At 35.5% G+C, this 17246-nt stretch overlaps 4 protein-coding genes across 18 annotated transcripts; all 4 read right to left on the reverse strand.

Annotated features, from left to right (window-relative positions):
* Positions 1–877: 877 nt before the first annotated feature.
* LOC110922375 (protein DMP9) lies at positions 878–1714 on the reverse strand. The gene has a single exon (XM_022166692.2). The coding sequence runs from the start codon at positions 1646–1648 to the stop codon at positions 980–982; it is 669 nt and encodes a 222-aa protein (XP_022022384.1). The 5' UTR covers positions 1649–1714; the 3' UTR covers positions 878–979.
* Positions 1715–2878: 1164 nt separating this feature from the next.
* Positions 2879–5742, reverse strand: LOC110921017. Its single transcript, XM_022165278.2, has 4 exons — positions 5587–5742; positions 4627–5091; positions 3922–3956; positions 2879–3835 (listed from the first exon to the last, which is right to left on the reverse strand). Exons 2-4 carry the CDS (start codon positions 4946–4948, stop codon positions 3101–3103), a joined length of 1092 nt encoding a protein of 363 aa, XP_022020970.1. The 5' UTR covers positions 4949–5091; positions 5587–5742; the 3' UTR covers positions 2879–3100.
* A 2623-nt stretch (positions 5743–8365) lies between these two features.
* LOC110922194 (methyltransferase-like protein 7A) lies at positions 8366–10382 on the reverse strand. 14 transcript variants are annotated; one of them, XM_022166505.2, is made up of 6 exons: positions 10102–10382; positions 9761–9856; positions 9053–9277; positions 8894–8942; positions 8718–8780; positions 8366–8641 (listed from the first exon to the last, which is right to left on the reverse strand). In XM_022166505.2, the coding sequence occupies exons 1-6, from the start codon at positions 10357–10359 to the stop codon at positions 8448–8450; spliced, it is 885 nt and encodes a 294-aa protein (XP_022022197.1). In that variant the 5' UTR covers positions 10360–10382; the 3' UTR covers positions 8366–8447. The 14 variants fall into 14 exon arrangements, with proteins under 14 accessions (XP_022022197.1, XP_035842864.1, XP_022022196.1 ...); XM_035986971.1 differs by having other exon boundaries at positions 8366–8646; XM_022166504.2 differs by having other exon boundaries at positions 8894–8951.
* Positions 10383–10952: 570 nt separating this feature from the next.
* On the reverse strand, positions 10953–13915 carry LOC110922089. 2 transcript variants are annotated; one of them, XM_022166416.2, is made up of 7 exons: positions 13760–13915; positions 12936–13108; positions 12727–12789; positions 12578–12625; positions 12439–12489; positions 11360–11423; positions 10953–11223 (listed from the first exon to the last, which is right to left on the reverse strand). In XM_022166416.2, the coding sequence occupies exons 2-7, from the start codon at positions 13080–13082 to the stop codon at positions 11099–11101; spliced, it is 498 nt and encodes a 165-aa protein (XP_022022108.1). In that variant the 5' UTR covers positions 13083–13108; positions 13760–13915; the 3' UTR covers positions 10953–11098. The 2 variants fall into 2 exon arrangements, with proteins under 2 accessions (XP_022022108.1, XP_022022109.1); XM_022166417.2 differs by having other exon boundaries at positions 12936–13126; positions 13760–13896.
* Positions 13916–17246: the final 3331 nt, after the last annotated feature.

Here is a 17246-nt window from a genome sequence, read left to right on the forward strand (position 1 = left end):
TGATTTTTAAAAAAGTTAGCAAAAGGTGTTTTATAATTGTGCTGATAACGTGCTGATTATGTGTTAATTACAAAATAATACAACCAAACACCAAAAGTAGAGAGAACAATTGAGGTTGTTGTGCTGATGTCGTTTATGTTGATAATGGAGAACGATTGAGGATGATGTACTGATAATGAAGAACGATTAAGCATGTTATGCTAATTATATAGTGTTGTGCTGATTATATTTTTTGTAATTATTTTTAATTAGTTTTAAATAAATATGGTCAAAAGGTCTAAATTACCCTTAAACTAATTTTTTATTGATAGACACTTGTCAATTATTTGTTGGTTCTTACGGTTCTTACAAACTTAAGTGTTTGTATTTGATCCCATTCCGTTAGTTATATACCTGTTGCTTGATAGTCAAATTGATCTTTTTGTTATTATCATATAAAAAATATTAATAATTATATTTATTTAGATTAATTACACCAAATTTGCTGTTAAAAAAAAAGTAATAACGAAAAAAAGCCCCTCACCTTAATAGAAAAAAACCGTGTTAGCGAATTGGATGATAATGACAACAAATTACAAACCTAACCAAAATACAAAAAAAAAAAAATTGATGGAACAAACAAATCTATCCAAACCTTATGGACGATTTTGGTCGTCTTCTTATTAGTTTTTTTATAAATACTATATCAAATATAAAAAAAAAAACATTCATTACAGTTTACAAATAATATTTTACCCTTTCATCTTTATGTATCAACATGTTTGTTGGGTTTTTATGTACTCAAAACTTGATTCTGTTTTTTGAACATCATGTTTGTTTTTTATACACCCCACAAATCATTTGTATCATAAACCAATATGTTATAAAAATTCATACCTAACTTTTAAACATCAGAACTAGCGTTTGAACATTACATTAAAAGCTGTTACATTCATGATCAAACTACAACACATAAACAACAACAAACGATGAAAACAAATCAAGCCGACAAACATCCAATCCCGTATCGGGTATTCGGAAACACTAAAAACAAACCACTACACACAATCCCAACCATCAACGGAAAACTTTGCATAACTTCATCCATCTCCTCCGTGTGCCTAGGAAACAAACAATTCGTAACCCGATGGTCCGAAAACGCAATCGCTAGAAAAACCATCGACGACATCATCGCGTGCACAAAGTCCGAGAACCCAAGTTTAAACCTCTCGTCTTTCGGCACTTCAACACCCGGTGGGGCCGTCTTAAACACTTTTAGGCCCCACGGGGTGGCAAACCCGTAATAAATCTTTCCATCCGCCCCACGAAAACTATCCGTAAAATGGAAGAAAAAACAAGACATTGTGCAAATCATTAGTAGGACATTGATCATGAGGGTTGTGACCCCGGTGCATTCGCCTTTGCCATAGACCGAGGGAAGGACCATCTCGAACGTTAGAAGTGTGCCGCTCGGGAGGAAGTTTACTAGCATTGAGGTTTTTGAGAGTGTTTTTTGGAAGCCGTTGGCCATCGCGCGCCTTCTTCGGGCAGCACCGCTAGGGGCGGAGGGGTCTAGCGGGGGCGGTGGGGGCGGGGTTGGGACCCGGGTGAAGTTGGGCTGTGGGGAGGGGGTGTAGACCCGGACACCGTATTCATCAGGTTGTTCCATGTTTTTTGGATTGGAAAGTTGTGTGAGTGTGAATGTGAATGTTGGTGTATGGTTTTTTTTTTAATGTGGATTGTTGTGGTAACTGTAAATTTGAATCAACGGTTGTTGCCGCAGTGTGGTTTATTTGGGTTTGATAACTGTGGCTTTAAATTATGAGATTGGCATTTTTCGTCCTTTTCGTTCTGGTTGGTTGTTACTTTTTAACTCTTCAAAAAATTATATGTGGTTTAGGATGATGTTAATTAGTATTAAGATTTACGGGTAGGGCTGTTCACTTTTATCCAAAACCCGAAACCCGACCCGAATTCAAAGCCACCCGAACCTGAATTAGCGAATATCCGAAAAACCTGAACCCGACCAACCCGAACTTTAAATGGTTCAGTTATCGGGTCACTTTTTCCCTACCAAAAACCCGAACAACCCGACCCGAAAAAAACCTGAACATTTATTGTTTTTTTCTTATAGAAGTGTTTTGGTTTGGAGTCTTTAATATATGAAACATTAAGTTTTGTGACTTTTAAATATTATAATAGCATATTGTCAAATAATGTTTCAGTTTTGATGATATTTTTAAAGTAGCAATATGAATTTTGATGATATCTTGTAAAAAAAAACATAAATTTTTCATTTTACATGTAAACCTGAAAACCGAACTAACCCGAACCCAAATAACCCAAAACCGACTAACCCAAACTTTAAATGGGTCGGTTATTGGGTCAATTTTTCCCAGACGAAAACCCGAAAAACCCAAAATCCGAAGAAAAAACCCGATGAACACCCCTATTTACGGGTAACGTCACATAATAATAAACAATTTTCTAACTTTTTTAACAGCAATACAGGTTCTACCTGGTTCACTAAATCACCAAGACTTTTGTCTTTTATTTGTTACGCAATTGTCATGTTAATACGATACCACTTGATAACATGAAAGGTTACTTTTGTTTATAATTTGTAACACTTATGTTGATTATATAAATTTACACTTGATTTTTTAATTTAAAATTTTACAAAATGGTTTTAATTTTTGAAATATAAAAAAATACTCATTTTTTTCTTCAAAAGTAAAAAAAAAGTCATTTATTTTATTCTTTAAGTCTAAAAAATAGTCATTTGTATAATTAAAATTAAAAAAAAAATGTATTTTTTAGTTTTAAGTTTGAAAAAGAGAATTGGTTTGAGTGTAACACTAGATAAACTTGGTTACTTCTCTATGAAGTTTTCCTGAAATTGAAAACTAAATGATTTGTAATATTTCAAGCACAACTACAGCACATTGACTTCCAAAAGTCAGCAATTAGATTTGATACATTTTACATATCATTATAGAAAGAGGAAAATTGCACCCACTATTAGCAATTTGGGGCTCTAGCTATCAAGTTAACAAAACCACCAACTTCAAACAACCAAATTTTGTGCTTGCAGTTATATACATACACATCACTCACCAGTTTATAACTTCTTTCTCGAACTTGACGCTGACTTAGAGCACCCGACCCCCTCACCGCCACCTGATTGTGGTGAACCCACGCCACTTTTCTTCAAAGACGGACTCTTTTTGACCCGATTACGGTTAAGTAACAGCATAGTGTTATGTGATGGTTGTGCACTCAGCGCCCCTTCAACACAATTTCCGGCCTGAACACAGCCCCACGGTCTAGACGGTCCATCCTCACGAAACGGTCTGACCCGTGGGAACCCGCTTTTCAACTTTGATGAAACCCGTTGTTCTGGAGAGTATTTAGTTTCGGATTTAGCACAGACGGGACATGGTGGGTCCCCGTTTTGTGTTTTTGGTGTTGTTTGGTCCAAACATTCAGCGTGGAAGACATGACGGCAAGAAAGAACGCCTGTGACCGGCATATCTCCGCTTCTAATAATTTGACGGGAACTCCAAGGTGATCGTTGAGATAGAAATCGCTCACACAGGTTGCATTTGTGAGCGTTGGATCTGTTGAGGGAATCGGGTTCGGAAACATCTGAAAAGTCGTATTCAGAATGAAGGTTGTTGTTGTCATCGGGGTCCTGAAATCTTGGATTGTTTGGAAAGGCTAACGGGTGAACGGGTTTCGACATGAAGCAACCGCGAGTAGTGAAATTAGATTGTGATTTTGCTATTGGTTCGTAATCGCTGCTGTCTGAATTTGAAGAAACCGAAGCTCTGCCGTAATGGGGAGCCGAAAGTCCCTACAAATATTTTTAACGTATAATCAAATGATACATGCTCGATATAAAAAAAAAATGATACACGAGTTGTGGATATAAAAAAATACCTCAGAAGTTGGCGAAAAGGATAGCGGCCCCAAAACTGTGAAAATGAATTGCAGAATAAACGTTAAGAATTATGGTCACATCTTATGAACAGTCAACGCTACAAAGAGTTTCATACATCAATTATAAAAATACTAATTAATTTCAATCATCAACAGATCTCATCAAAACAAATTTATTAGCATGGCTGCTACTATTTAATATTGTTACCTGATTAACTACTTATTAGCAATAGCAATTGAACTGTATATAAAATATGACAACACAATATAGACACAAGATCAGATAAAGATAATAACCTATAATATCGGATATCTGGCAAGGCCCGATATTTGAGATATAGGTTATCTCGGTGAGATATCGGTGGGATTATATATATAGCCACTTAACACTAATAATTCAGTGATATCGGTCAAATATCGGTGGGTTATATCGCCGACAATATCAGACCAACATTTTGACCGATATTTGACACTGATATTTCACTAGGGGACCGATATAACCGGTATATCACCGATATTAACTGCATAGATAATAACATCTAGATTCATCCAATTATAAGCAGTTAAAATGGGTCGGGTTTACCCACTATTCAACACTCTTCTCTCCATTATTAATATAGATGAATGATGAAGTGTCAATAATACTACGATGTAACATAAATATCGAAAACACCATAACAAAAGCTAATCGAGTATTAACATTACCTCTTTTTGACGAATTAGCATATTCATCTAGGCTGATTTCTTGCACAGTAGGAGGAGTCCACTGCTGAGCTGGCGATAATTCAGACGGACTACTAAAAAACGCCCCAAATCCATCAGAAGTCGAATGCCGATGATTGGGTAAATAATTTCCCCTAAACCAGTTCCTACTTCCTCTACTGTTTGAAGATGTTGACGAACCATATAACCGACTTCCCTCTTGAGAACCAAACGACTGGCCTTCATTTTGGAACCGAAAATCCCATCTTGGTGGGGGTGGTGAGAAGCTGGTGTTGGTCCTCCAGTAGGGTTCGTGTGGACCCATGGACCAGTCCTGGCTAACCGCATTGGACCCATGTGGCCTTGCGGCCACACAACAGAGCGACCCCGTTTTAGCTATCTTTTGTAACAACACTATTATTTATATAGAAAGAATTATGCAATATGTTTGAACTCACAATAGAAGCCCTGAAATTAATAAAAATAGAGTAACTTAGCCACATTAATCTTTGGAATTTTCAACAACACATGAACAACCCAAAAGAAGAAAAATACTTGATGATTCAATAAAGTCAAACCCAAGAATCAAACTAAACAATCCCCATAGAGACAAAAATTGAATTCATTTCTATTCAAAGATGAAAACTTTGACCATGAAAGTAATTATTTTTATTCTATTTTCTTAAGCAAAAAAAGTAGGCCATACATGGTCTAATAATAACATCAATGTTACATCTCTATAATTCAACTGAAAGTAAGCAGCATCTTGTACAACAAAATTCCCAGAAAAAAGAAGACAAAACTTTGTAAAAAAAAAATCAACAAAAAGGGCAACAGTATAAACAACATAATGAAGTCATTAAACAGAAACAAAGATTGAAGAACAGTATTGAAAACCCTAAGAAAATGAATGAAGAAACAGCATAAGACAAGTAGAGAGAGAGAGAGAGAGAGTATTGTTACAGGATATTGGGGAAGAAGGTGGAAATCTGGTGGCGTTGTGTTTGGGGAAAAAGAAACCCTAATAAAACGGAGAGTGCACCATTGTCCCTAAATTTGGCTTCATGCTTTGCTTCTTCAGTTTTCTTTCTTCTTTTTGTTTTTTTCTTTTTGCCTTTACTTTCTTCAACTTTCATGCTTTCTTTTCTTTTCTTTTCTTTTTCTTTCTTTTTTTTTCCCTTTTCAAAATGTACATCTTAATCTATCAAGATTAATTCTTTTCTAAGTGATAATAAAGCAATAACTTTTTATTTATTTATTATTGATACAAGGCTATGTGTTATGGTTACGGTACCGATTACAACTTCTCTCTTCACCTCTCACAGGAAGAGAGATGGTGTTCCCTCTCATCTGCTTCACGTAGAACTTCCCCGCAACACTTTGAATCCTTTGTATGAGTGCGTGATGAGTGGAGCCAGGGTCACCTTCACCTAGAAAATTCAAGGGAAGCGGGGAGGGGTGTGGCATTACACGCCACCCCTCACCTCCACATAGGTGTCCCGAATGTTCCTCTTGCACCCATGACACATAGTCTAAATGAGGTAGCTAATTGTGAAATGTTCAAGACCGATTCATGAAAATAACTCTTGAGTCAAACTTATATTGGAGAGTATTTGATAAATGAATTTGAGCCCGAACTTTACATGTTGAGTTCAGCTAGACTTACGATTCTAAACAAGTCTATTATTTACATCGTAGTTATCATATAAACAACTAAATTGTATATACAAATATTCTTTTTAATAGCGGCTATTTTATTAGATCACAAAATAGAACAATAAACATTAAGAAATGGGAGTCCAAAAAAAAAACCGACAACATTGCATTACAATATCTCGAACATTAAAGTCGCGTCATCTCTCCCAAATTAAATCACCAAAAGCCTTTTAAAGTTAAACGAGTCGAGCTTGAGCTTAGGCAAGACCAGGCTCGGCTTGTGTATACGATTTTTATTCACAAACTTTTTTTCCCATTACAAACTATCAAGGTGTTTATAAACCATTAAAACCAATCAAACTTATCATACTAAAACAAGTCTTAACCTATTTGAGATTCCAACGGTTTGCTTTTGGCAATTTACCAATTAAACAATTCAGGTTGGTTTGAAACATGGAACCGACTGTGTTCTCTCTTTTTGTTATTAAAACCAGTCGAATAAAATTGTAAACATATTGTTCTCTGGGTAAATTGCAATTTGTCTCCCTCAGGTTTGGTTCAGATTGTCGTCGTCCGACTCCTGTATTTCATTTTTTGCTCGACGTTTGACTAATGTTTGGGGGCATTTGGCAATGAAATACCCATGTCAGGGTCTCATCAGGCAAAAAAATAAAATACAGGGAGTCAGGCAACAATCTGAACCAAACTTTAGGGAGACAAATTACACTTTACTCTCGTTATCTCTTTGTTTTTTAGTTTACCGTTAGATAATAAATCACCATCACCAATTATTGGGTATGGGTAAGCCGAATGAATCGGATTAGGGATGGCAATCGAACCTGAACCCGATGGGTAAACCCAAAACTCGACATATTTGGGACGGGTTTGGGATTAGTTTTTAATATTTTCGCAGATTTGGGATTTGGTGATATACCTGTTTACCCGACCTAATTAGCCGTTAAAGTGCATCCGTTTACCCGATTGTATACCCGATATAATTTCTTTTATATTTTTAAATATGTATATATATGATACATCTGTTTTTTATACATATATGTATTTTATTTCGTATACATTGTAGTTATTTGATATATTTCTATAATGATAATACTGAATGCAACTAATTAGCAGACATATAGGTATTTTATTTGTAGTTATTTGATATATTTGATAAATGCAAAAATAGTAGTTACTCAATGGGTTTTGGGTTGGGTATACGTATACCCAACGGGTAATTTTTTTTAAATTAACGGGTTTACCCAACCCGTAGGTGTACCCGATACCCGATGGGTATTTACCCGCTAGAAACCCGACATGTTTTGAGACCGTTTTAGAAAAACTTATCTAACCGGGTTTGAGGTTGAGAGTACCAAAACTCGTCCCAAACTTTGCCATCCCTATTATATTCATCGTAGACTCACAAAAAGTAACTAAAAAGTATATATTATAATTATTATAATAGAATAATAATCCAAATTAATATATAAAAAGGTGTAACTTTATGTTAGTATATAATACGATTTTTGTCATATTTGTACTTGTTTATGGTATAAAAACGCAATTCATAAGAATAATAGCTACACATCTCAAAATTCGTCACCAGCTAAATCTCAACGTGCTAAATTTTGGTAAAGCTTGAGCTTAACTCGTTTCAAGCTTAATATATAAAGCTCGTGTTCAGCTTGTGAATAACTTTCAAGCTCGATTCGTTTATTTATATGTATGATAATATATATTATTATATAAAAATAAATGAAAACTAATATACTAGTAAGATAATTAAGCCCGACATATGAAATGCTCATGCTCGAGGCGATTTATTAAATGATCTCCAATATAGACTCGTGTTCAGACTTGTTTAAGCTTGGCTCGGTTCGAGTTGTTGGTGAACCAATCTTGAGCATCTTACAAACAACTCAACTTGTTTACACCACAAAAGATGAATTATAATGTCTTCAAATTTTTGCTTGATGTCTCCATTTTGTTCCAAAGTTTTTTTTTTTTTTTTTTTTTAATCAGATGTCTTCAAACATCATCACCATCATGGCAATGGGTGTGACCACAGAGCACATAGAAAAGATACAAATAGTGACACAACTTGTATTCCATTACTAGCAACAAGCCAAAATTACAATCGATTTCGAACATGAAAGGTAATAATTCTTTTGTTATTTATAAGCAATTCCATAGGCATGAGGATTAATGAGTGATGCAGAAGAAAGGAAAACTTTTTTTATGTCAGTACTCGAGAACCCTGCTGCAGATATACTGTCTCCGGTTTCCCTTGTAAGATGGCATCCATCCGCAACCACCTGTTGCAGTGGATCTAAAGCGCGTTGTATAACTTTAAGAAATGTACCATCTGCTCTAACAAAATATAAACGATTACTTTTGCAGTTTTGAAACCATAAGTTAGTAGATTTGAGTTTAGTTAGTACCTTCCGCAGCTACATGTTCCACGAATATGTAAATACCACCTGGTTTAAGCACCCTCTTGACCTCTGCACGCAATCATATTGATGCAGATTAGAAAGAATCATAATGTGACGACAACTAACATACGTACCCTGAAGAGTCTTGTTAACATCCTTAACAGAACATAGCACTAACGTACCCACGACTGCATCCATGGAAGCATCGCTTACAGGCAATGCTTCTGCAACCTGCATAAACTTCACACGTTTATTATAAAGTAGTAATACAAGTTTATTAAGCGGATGGAAGTAAATCATTTATTTTAAAATAAGTGAAGATCATGAAGAGGACGACATACGGCATGAATGAACTGGAATTTTGTTGGAGGCAAACCAGAAGCTTGGGCTGCGGCTTGAGCGTATTTTTCCATCTTTCTATTGGGGTCTACACCAACTACACTTGCACCGGAAGCTAAATTGCTGTAATATTTGAGATTAGGACCTGTTCCGATCCCAATCTCTAATATTTTTGCAGCCTTCCCTGTTGTTAAATTTGCAAAAAGCTCCGACTTATAACCTGCAATCTTATTAAATAACAACCGTCATTTACTCAAAAGCAAGTAAAAAGAGCAAAGTTTTGTATAATATTTGTGTGTATTAATAATGACCCATTCTTCAAGAAAAAAGTTAGTTTGGGTAATTTGTGTTTGCTAAATGGCTGAATTTGGGTCTACTCAAATTGGGCCACTGTTATAAAATTGGTAACTTAGAACCAGTCCAAATGAGCTAGCACCACCCACCACCACATTGCCGCCATCTTCAGCAACGTTGCACGCCACCATCTCTGCCGACTGTAGCTACTAGTCGCAATAAAAACAAATATAGCAGATGAACCCATTCAGACGCTCTAAAACGGCCCGTTTCAACCCTGGACCATTTTGACCCGAACCAACTTGATTCAATTTCTTAAAACAACCATTTGAGCAGTACTTACTAAGTTACATGAGCCGACCCACCCGTTTTGGCAGTCTTTAACTAACTTACATAAACAACATGATTATACTAACCTCGTCCTCATAAGATTTCATTGATGCATCCATAGCTACAGCATAAAACTCCTCATACCAGTCGGGTCTTGGCGGGTGAACCCTGTTCAGCACAGCCTTCATAAAGCAGCAGCATTAAATCCCTTGTTCACTATAAATAATACAGAAAGCATCTACATTGCTGCTAACTAATGAAATGATCAACAAAATCTAAATTAGCACATTAGTTATATCAATATAAGCTTCATCACTCTCTCTGGAGCCCTAAAAGTCAACTCTATCAATCAAACAAACAAAAGCCTCCAACCCCAGTTGACCAAACAAAATTAATAATATAAATTAAAGTGGGTAGGGTACCATACGATGGGATCATCAGAAAAAGAATCTGAAGCGTTGGATTGGTGAAGTGGGATGAGAGCAGTGGAGATTGTTGCTAGAAATGGTCTTCTCCCACATAAGCAAATGTTGTTGTTGCTTCCTCCTCCTGTACATGATGATGATGGTGACTTTGCAAGGTTTTGTATTGACTGGTGTGAATTGTTCAAATTCAATTTGATTTTGATATTAGAAAAAAAGGGTGTGGAGGTGATTTGAGTTGGAGAAGATATACCAACAAACATTTTATAACTATTTTATTTTATAAAAATATTTGGTCTGTTGAAGTTATATAAACACAAACCTTAAAGAACAGATTACCAACCAAACATTGATAGATAAGATGTTTGTTCTTTTTCCTTCAGTTAACTTAAAAAAAGAATTTCTTTTTTCTTGTTTAATAAATAAATGTTTGGTCATCCCTTGATTACTTGTTAACTATTTTTTTTTTTCAACGACACCTAAATACCATTTAACTTTACATTTGTATGACTTTTGAACTCATACTATTTTTGTTGTGGCAAGGATCATACCACTTAACCACTATGTCATGTGCCACAGAGAAAACTAAAATGACAAGTCATCCCAAACTGGCATCTACCCAGCGCACCTGACCTTCGTCCGGTTTCTAATCCAATCCCGTTTACGACCCATACACCTCATTCAATCTCACTCCCTCCTCTAAGATCCATGGATGCCAAATGCTCTTAGTAAGGTATTATAAAAAGAACTCCTAAATCATTTTATTCAAGTTAGTTATAATGTCATATTATTTTATAGTAGTAAAGTTTTTGTAATCATAGTTAAGCTATTTATTTGTTCTGTATAAGTAAACAAATGACATAAAAGAAATTTATTCTGCCCATCATATAAAAGAGGCCACACACAACATTCTGAAGATGACAAAGACTCTCAAGATACAAAAATGATATAGTATCATCAGTCATGTATGTGTTCTTCATTCTGAAACAATTGGTACAAAAGTCACACAACACTCAGTTCGGAGGATGGATGGCTATGATCTTCAGAGTCATGAGATTTATCTTCGGTTGTCATGTCTACATCAGACCCTTGATCCTCTGAAGCCGCAAGATTTGGGCTACCACCATCTAACATAACCAAAAGTAAGCTCATTAGGAGAGCATTCAGAAACATTAAAAAAAAAGTAAAAAGGATTCATCTTTAACAGTAAACCGCATGTTGAGTGTTCTTGGTTTTGGGGGAAAATATTGTAGAAAGTACTACCTTCGCCTTCATCTGCAGGGGCATACGCGGATCTTCTTGAACGAGTTTGGTGGTGTGGGGTCGGCTGTCGAAAAATATCAAGTGAAACAGAAGTGAGTAATGACTGAGTAATATAAGAGTAAAGTGCACCGATGGTCCTTGTGGTTTACCAAAATTTTGGATTTGGTCCCTAACTTTCCAAAAGTACACAGATGGTCCCTGTGGTTTGCATTTTGTAACTCATTTAGTTCCTAGCTTTTTCCAAAAGTACACGGATGGTCCCTGTGGTTTGCACTTTGTAACGCATTTGGTCCCTAACTTGGACTGTTGGACATGCTAAAACCTTGCGATTTGTTGGTTGGGGACTAAATGTGTTAGTGTGTTACAAAGTGCAAACCACAAGGACCATCCGTGTAATTTTGGAAAGCTAGGGACCAAATCCCAAATTTTAGTAAACCACTGTAATTTACTCTTAATGTACTAAACATGAGGAAATGGTCCGTACTGCTAGCTATATATAACCTATGTGAAGGAAAAGACTAAATGATCAATTAACTACAATTTTGGCGACTTTTGACCCGTATCCTTTTTAGCTAATTCTCTATGTTTGGCGTCTTGTTAATCAAGTACATTCCAAATTGACCCTTTCCATATATACACATGTACTTATATTTTATACAAGTCATCATCATCATACTCAGTAAATCCCACCAATAGCAAGGCTAAGGTAGGGTCTGAGGAGGGTAAGATATAGACAACCTTACCTCTACCCCATAGGAATAGAGAGGCTGCTTCCAGTGAGACCCCCGGCTCGATAGTAGTTTTGCATCAAGCCTTGGACATAAGGCACATAACACTCAACAATTGGGACAAAGGCCGATTAGTGCATGTACCCCGTAGTCTTTGCTATCAATGCCACCACATGATGCATGATTAACCGTCCCCCGTTTTTTTCGTTATTTTCACGAAATTAGTAAAATAACGTTAAAATTAGTGAACTTTCACTTTTGCCCCCCGAGGGCCCACACACATATACATTATATTTTATACAAGTATAAATCCAATATGAGAAGAAACTATATACTCGTGTTTCTAAGTACCTGTAATTTTGGGCGCAGTGCCTCTAGAGGTCCTTTGCTCTTTTGTGATCCCTAATATTAGGTGTTGCACAAAAGACAACCATAGCATGAAGCATTAAAACGATATAATAAATCAAGATTCAAGAAATTACATTAATACCTTTCCTAGTGCCCAATCTGCAGAATCAAAGAAAGCACGATCATGGTCCTGCATAGGCAAGAAAGGTGTGGTGTTGGTAACCAGAACTACAACCCCGTAAGTCTTCTCTAAATTGAGAAAAAAAAAGTAATGGAAATTGGTCATATTACCTTTGAGATTAATGGGGTTTTCCTTGGTAGTAATCCTCCATACTTTTTCTTGATCACTGCTTCCTGCACACAATTATTGAAGAGATCATACAATGAAGAAAATCGACAGATAGGTATCCGTTTCTAATGATGACAATCGACAGATAAGTAAATTAAGATATAAAAAATTGATCCGAAAAAACGAAATGCATGGAACGGAGAAATTGTACCTCCTGGGCTGGTGAGGGCATGGGATTATCCTCTGGTTTTTCTACTTGAATTTGGACTTCTTCAGAAGAAGGTTCATCGTTTACTTCAACTTTTGGATCGTTATTCACAATATTAACGTCTTTAGAACTCTCATCCATCGCAGACATTTTGTGTGCAGAAATTCACCCAACACCTGGTGGAAACACAATCGCTTAATATCAAGCGACATTATTTCAAGATATTCATGATGAAAAAGAAATGTACAAAGCAATACACCAAAGTCGTTACATTTACAGATAGAAATTTCTATACTTAATCTAAAAATACATTTTTTTTCTTGAAACATGATTAAAAGATAAAGTTCAAAATCCCCTTTATTCCACACTCTTTCACCTACAACCTACTTTGTTACCATTATCCCAAATTAAATTATATATTTTTACAATCTTTTTTCTTTACAACAGATTAATATCCAATCATATCAATCAAGCTTACACTTTATTTATAAAACACAAATCCAACAACAAACACAAACACTAAATCTATTACTCTCATACCCATATCCACTTTAAAACAGCAAGAATTGTACATCTAAAAGCATATAACAAATTAACAATAACAATTCACAAATTCCAGAAATTTTAATGAGCCCCCCAACTATTCTAACTTATTGATTAGCAAGATTGTAGAAAAACACACTAAAAGTGGAATCAATGCCTATGATTAAAGAGATTACACAACAATCCAACTCTGGGTTAGTAAATTCAAACTAAAAATTGTTAACCGATTTGATAAAAACTGAAACTTGATCGAATTAAAGAAAGAGGGTGATTTGTCAAGTTACCTGCGATTGGAAATCGGTGACGAATGATTTGCGTTGGGAAGAAAAAGGAGAGAATCCCGGCTGAGTGTTCTGCGTAATTCAGAGGCTGTTGTGTTCCATTTTCAAGGACCAAAATTTTTTAAATTTCAAAATCTAAATAATGACATTATTATGGAGAATAAGAATATTAATTTATTATTGGATGTAATCTAGAAAATTTAATGGACCGGTGAGTTTTTTTGGGGGAGGTTGCTAATTTGATTGGAGTTTGTTTGTGATAAAATGTCATACGTAAGTTAGTGGTTTTATCTTGGTAGGTATTCAAGTGATGGGTTTTCTACGGAATTGATGACGAGTCGGGTCACCAGCGTTGTCTGTGATCGCAGACGTAGGTGACCTTTTAGCTGTGGATGTACCAATGTGGTTGGGCTTTGTTAGACGTTAAATAAAAGAGAGACAAACCATAAAATTAAAATGGAGTTAATAATCTATAATTCTTTTATATATTTTTTTTAAATTACGTTTTTTTTTCTTTTAAAACTAGCTTGCCAACTTGAGTTTCTATATAAAAGAAAGAGTAAATTACAAGTTTTTTGTCCTTAATGTTTGTACCAAATTGCAGGCGGTGTCCTTTACCTTTAAATTTGACTAGTTTTGTCCTTAACGTTTCAAAATCTTGCACGTTATGTCCTTTAACCCTAACTCAGTCAGATTTTTTTTGTTAAATAAGGGTATTCTTGTCATTTTACCTTCTTAGGGACTGTTGAGTAAATAATTTGATATTCAAGGGACTAATTTTGTAAGAAATAAAAAATAAATTATAAATATTAAAAACTTGAATATTCTCTCTCTCTCTCACTCTCTCTATCACACACCACCCACTACCATCACCACCACCTCCACCCCCACCACTGCCCTCCAGCCGGTGCCACACACCACTTACCAAAGGGATTGTTAGGGGCAAGGTATCTGTTGCCTAGGTTTCCACTTCCACCAATGGCATACATCTCCCAGTGGGTGTAGTCATTGTTCACCATATGGAAATTTCCATGTCTGCATCTGAAATATACAAACAAATCCAAAACACCCGATCAGCCACCTTCCACCATTGAACAAAATGGCCACGGCGGCGCCACCGCCCTCCCGGAAGCAAATCCTCTCACTTTTCGTCTCATTCCTTCGATTATCCCGTCAATTCACCGATTACAACATAAGAGAGTACACAAAGCGCCGTACAATCGACGCATTTTGCCACAAAAAAACCCTAACAAACCCTAGCTCTGTTGTCGTCGCCTTCTCCGATGGCAATTATCAGCTGCAGGTTGCCAAACGGCAAGCCCTAGTGTACCATATGTACTCGCCGGAAGTCAAAAGCATCATGGAGATTAAGTATTGATTGGTGTTTGTTTATGTTGTTAAGGTTTTATAATGGTTTATACATAGAGAGTGAATACTGTGGTTTTGGATGGTTGATACAGGGGTGTGTGGCGGCGGCTGAAGGGCAGTGGTGGGGGTGGAGGTGGTGGTGGAAGGTGGTGGTAGTGGGTGGTGTGTGATAGAGAGAGTCAGAGATAGAGGGAGAGAATATTCAAGGTTTTTAATATTTATAATTTATTTTTTATTTCTTACAAAATTAGTCCCTTGAATATTAAATTATTTACTCAACAGTCCCTAAGGAGGTAAAATGACAAGAATACCCTTATTTAACAAAAAAAAATTTGACTGAGTTAGGATTAAAGGACATAATGTGTAAGATTTTGAAACGTTAAGGACAAAACTAGTCAAATTTAAAGATAAAGGACACCGCCTGTAATTTGGTACAAACAAAAAGGACAAAACTTGTAATTTACTCTAAAAGAAATGTGAAAATAATTGTTTTACCAAGTGTTTTAACAATTGTATACTTGTATCTTTGTATCTTTATAGTCACTTCAACACAATTTCACGCACATAGGCATGAGATATATGATCTTTTGTGTGTATACTTTTACTCGCTAAACCTAATTTTTTTTTTCTTTTTATGTATGCAAAGTAATACATACATGATAAAACTTTGACACACTCAGGTAGAAGTTTACTTATGATTCTTAGACTCCTTGGTGAGTTGGTGTGGAGTGGTTTGAAGGAGGGGCATGAAATGACATGTGGCAGCCACGTCAGCAGAGGGGGCAAGCCTAAAAATGCATGGGATGGAAGAGGCTTGAAAGAAGACGTTTAAAAAAAATAAAACTAACCAATCAACAAATCTCCAACCACAAACAACGAATGAAATCGCGCCAACTCATCCCCACCTCTGCCCCCCCCCCCCCACCCACCCAAGGTCGGTGTGCCCGACGTGGAGGGGCCTCCACACCACTTCTAAGCCCCCATACCGTGTTGCCTTAGACAAGTATCTTATGGTTAAATGAGTAATTTTGTAATTATATTAGATAGATGTAAATAAAAAGAAAATAGTATTTTCATGATTTTCCAAATGGCTTTAAATTAAAGGTTATTGGACTTTATCACCCCTAACTATTGGCTATTAGCTGCTACCACCCCCTAACTATCACTTTGACGCCAGCCACCCCCAACTTAACACTTAATGTGTTCTGTCACCATGTCGTTAACTGATCACTAACTTTTGATCATGTTACTATACTTTTGATGTGTCCTAAGATCCTTATGACACCCCCAAAAGTATAGTAACATGATCAAAAGTTAGTGATCAGTTAACGATGTTGTGACAAGTCACACTAAGTGTTAAGTTGGGGTTGACGGGGGTCAAAGTATTAATTGGGGGTGGCAGCGACCAATAGCCAATAATTAGAGGTGATAAAATCCAATAACCCTTAAATTAAATGTATATTAATCTTAGAGTTAATTACACAAATGAGTCCTGTGGTTTATACATAATTTCGCCTTTGGGTACTAACTTATTTTTTTAACAGGTTTAGGTTCTGTGGTTTCAATTTTGTAACACCTTTTGGTACTAACACCAAAATTAGTTAATTAATGACTAAAATACCCTCGCATTTTTTTAAGTTTATCAATGTAACACATTTGGGTACTAACACCTAATTTTATTTAAGTTTAAATCAATTTTACAAAATCTATCTATTTTTTTTCATTATTTTATTATATCTCTTAATTAACATAAACTCTATTTATTTTTTTTATTTTCATATTTTTATTAAATTTCTTATTTAACATAAAATCTGCTTGTTACACCAGTATTTTTTTAAATAGATTTTTTAAATAAAATCTACTAGCTATATAGTTTATGTAAATTAAAATTTTGTTTTCAATTTTGGATTGAAATGATTGATAATAATAAATATCTTTCATGTAAAAAATTTAAGCCTTTTTTTAACTCGTTTTTTTGTTCATTTACATTTTACTATTTTAGAAAGATATTTAATTTACATAAAACTATATAGCTAGGTATTTTAGATAAAACTATATAGCTAGGTATTTTAGATAAAACTAAAAAAATTTAAGCCTTTTTTTAACTCGTTTTTTTTTTTTT

This window comes from Helianthus annuus, chromosome 17 (assembly GCF_002127325.2).
Source record: "Helianthus annuus cultivar XRQ/B chromosome 17, HanXRQr2.0-SUNRISE, whole genome shotgun sequence".
Lineage (NCBI taxonomy): Eukaryota > Viridiplantae > Streptophyta > Magnoliopsida > Asterales > Asteraceae > Helianthus > Helianthus annuus.

What these genes read in the sequence shown, in the direction of transcription:
- LOC110922089 (XM_022166416.2), bottom strand. Translation starts at nt 13,082, where the DNA reads ATGTCTGCGATGGATGAGAGTTCTAAAGACGTTAATATTGTGAATAAC. An exon ending in AAACCCCATTAATCTCAAAG is followed by an intron (nt 12,626 to 12,726) that starts GTAATATGACCA and finishes TTGCCTATGCAG; the next exon opens with GACCATGATCGTGCTTTCTT. An exon ending in CACTGCGCCCAAAATTACAG is followed by an intron (nt 11,424 to 12,438) that starts GTACTTAGAAAC and finishes ATTTTTCGACAG; the next exon opens with CCGACCCCACACCACCAAAC.
- LOC110922375 (XM_022166692.2), bottom strand. Translation starts at nt 1,648, where the DNA reads ATGGAACAACCTGATGAATACGGTGTCCGGGTCTACACCCCCTCCCCA.
- LOC110922194 (XM_022166502.2), bottom strand. Translation starts at nt 10,359, where the DNA reads ATGTTTGTTGGTATATCTTCTCCAACTCAAATCACCTCCACACCCTTT. An exon ending in CTTTTTCTGATGATCCCATC is followed by an intron (nt 9,857 to 10,101) that starts GTATGGTACCCT and finishes TGCTTTATGAAG; the next exon opens with GCTGTGCTGAACAGGGTTCA. An exon ending in AATTCCAGTTCATTCATGCC is followed by an intron (nt 8,952 to 9,052) that starts GTATGTCGTCCT and finishes AAACGTGTGAAG; the next exon opens with TTTATGCAGGTTGCAGAAGC.
- LOC110921017 (XM_022165278.2), bottom strand. Translation starts at nt 4,948, where the DNA reads ATGGGTCCACACGAACCCTACTGGAGGACCAACACCAGCTTCTCACCA. An exon ending in TGCTAATTCGTCAAAAAGAG is followed by an intron (nt 3,957 to 4,626) that starts GTAATGTTAATA and finishes TCATTTTCACAG; the next exon opens with TTTTGGGGCCGCTATCCTTT. An exon ending in CCTTTTCGCCAACTTCTGAG is followed by an intron (nt 3,836 to 3,921) that starts GTATTTTTTTAT and finishes AAATATTTGTAG; the next exon opens with GGACTTTCGGCTCCCCATTA.